Here is a 1,888-nt window from a genome sequence, read left to right as displayed (position 1 = left end):
TTGGGATTTATAGCTTCCGTATTCCTGCTTAACTGTTGTACCAATATCTGTTTTCACACACAAATATAGCATCTGCAGTGCACAGCTACTTTGAAGAACTATGGTTGTGTTCTTATTTGCCACTGCTAAAATCTAACATTATGATTAAAATTTCATGCTTGGAACTTTGATTTTGAATATTAAAACTACAGGAAGGGCATGGTCGACAGGATCGGAAACTAGCTATAGCTCACCATAAGAGGCGTAATGGAAAGTCAGAGTTCACTATAGCTCAGAATTTGAAGGGAGTTTTTTCTAGTTCAGATGATAGCTTTGTAGGAAACGTAACAGCAAACCTCATGGGTTCCAAGTATCACATATGGGATCAGGTTCGATTCCTTCAGACCTCGCAAATTTCCTGAATCACTTTTCCTATAGTATCTAAGATATCAGATATTCCTAAATCACTTAGAACAAAGATCTTAATTTATTCACTAAAATGGCTGGCAATGTGCTTCTTGTTTGCAGGGTGGTACTGTCAACTCCAAAAGGGGCAATCTACTTCTGGCAGTTGTTACGTAAGGCATACCCTCTCTCTCACTCACTTTCTGTGTTCTGTTTCCTCTCCACCAGTTGTTATATATTTCCCTATGTTTCTGTAGATTCAAGCCTACCATAGCCACTTGGACTGGAAGTTACAGAATCATGAGGGCATATGTACCAAAACACCAATCCATGCAGCTGAAGAACACAACCCTGGTGAGTTCAGGAGATTCTGAAATGTTAAAGAGTCCTCACCTCTATATGAATGTGAACGCGTATATTTGAAATTCTGTTGACATTTTCAATCTCTATTTTTCGATTCCATGAAGCCTCGCAAAATGGGATAATCATTTCATTCTTCTTCTGTCGTAGATGCAACATGTTAATGGTTTGGCTAGGGACTGGGAGGGGAAAATGGACAAAGTACATAAGCTATGCTCAAGGACTCCACGATACAATAATGTGAGAGTACAGATTGTTTGTTGTGCGTTATAGAAGACGAAAACTTGGACTTCATTTTTTCTCATTGATTTGATTTATTTTTTGAATTCTCCAGATGTCAAAGCAGTACGAGTTAGACTTCAGAGATAGAGGAAGAGCTGGGCTTAGAATCCAAAGCTCAGTGAAGAACTTCCAGCTAACATTGGAGGTATCGTGAATTTCATCTTGCAAATCATATGTTGGAATAAACCGTTATGAAGTACCATCCAATTCCTGTGTGTTTGGATTCTGATAGCTGACGCTGCGATTTTCACAGGAAAATGGAAAGCAGACAATTTTACAACTTGGAAGGGTAGGGAAGTCGAAGTTTGTTATGGATTTCAGGTGCGAACTATGCAGATCCATTTCTTTCTAGTGATGCGAAATCCATCGAAACACTTGGAGAAGTCTTTTTTATCTTCTATGGAAGAAACTGAAAAAATAATGACACTCTTAAATATCTTTCTTTTGCAGATATCCTCTAACAGGTTACCAGGCATTTTGCATATGTTTGGCATCCATTGACTCGAAACTTTGTTGCTCGATGTAACTGCAAGCTGACAACATCTTGTTGCAGTTCAACTTCAAAAACATTTAGTTCCTACTTTTTGCTTCTTGAATGTGCTTTTGATTCCGACAAAAGCGTAACCGAAAAGAGTTGATGTTTTAGTGATAGTTAGCTAATGAACAATTTGATTAACTTGTTGATATCTGAGCCTTTTAGATTTCAATGTAAATTCCATTTAAGTTTTGATGTCTAACTATTAAGTTGTGTTCATGAGCTCCATGCATTAATGTAAACAAGGTGCAGTAGTATTTCTAGAAAACATAGAATATTGATGAAATAAACTCTCAGTGACCAAAGCTGTTTTCTGCTAGTAAAAAC

General features: G+C 37.4%; 1 protein-coding gene across 1 annotated transcript in view; it reads left to right on the top strand.

Moving 5' to 3' along the window:
- The window catches only part of LOC105132674 (tubby-like protein 8), a 4,762-nt gene extending 2,915 nt beyond the window's left edge, over window positions 1-1,847 (top strand). The window contains exons 3-9 of the mRNA XM_011036293.1: window positions 192-368; window positions 508-557; window positions 642-738; window positions 895-984; window positions 1,079-1,171; window positions 1,280-1,347; window positions 1,477-1,847. Of these exons, the coding sequence (XP_011034595.1) occupies window positions 192-368; window positions 508-557; window positions 642-738; window positions 895-984; window positions 1,079-1,171; window positions 1,280-1,347; window positions 1,477-1,552 (651 nt within the window). The 3' untranslated portion in view covers window positions 1,553-1,847. The remainder of the gene's footprint in view (window positions 1-191; window positions 369-507; window positions 558-641; window positions 739-894; window positions 985-1,078; window positions 1,172-1,279; window positions 1,348-1,476) is intronic.
- The last annotated feature ends 41 nt before the right edge of the window (window positions 1,848-1,888 follow it).

Source organism: Populus euphratica, unplaced genomic scaffold (assembly GCF_000495115.2).
Source record: "Populus euphratica unplaced genomic scaffold, PopEup_1.0 scaffold87.1, whole genome shotgun sequence".
Lineage (NCBI taxonomy): Eukaryota > Viridiplantae > Streptophyta > Magnoliopsida > Malpighiales > Salicaceae > Populus > Populus euphratica.
This window is presented reverse-complemented; position numbering and strand designations above follow the sequence as displayed.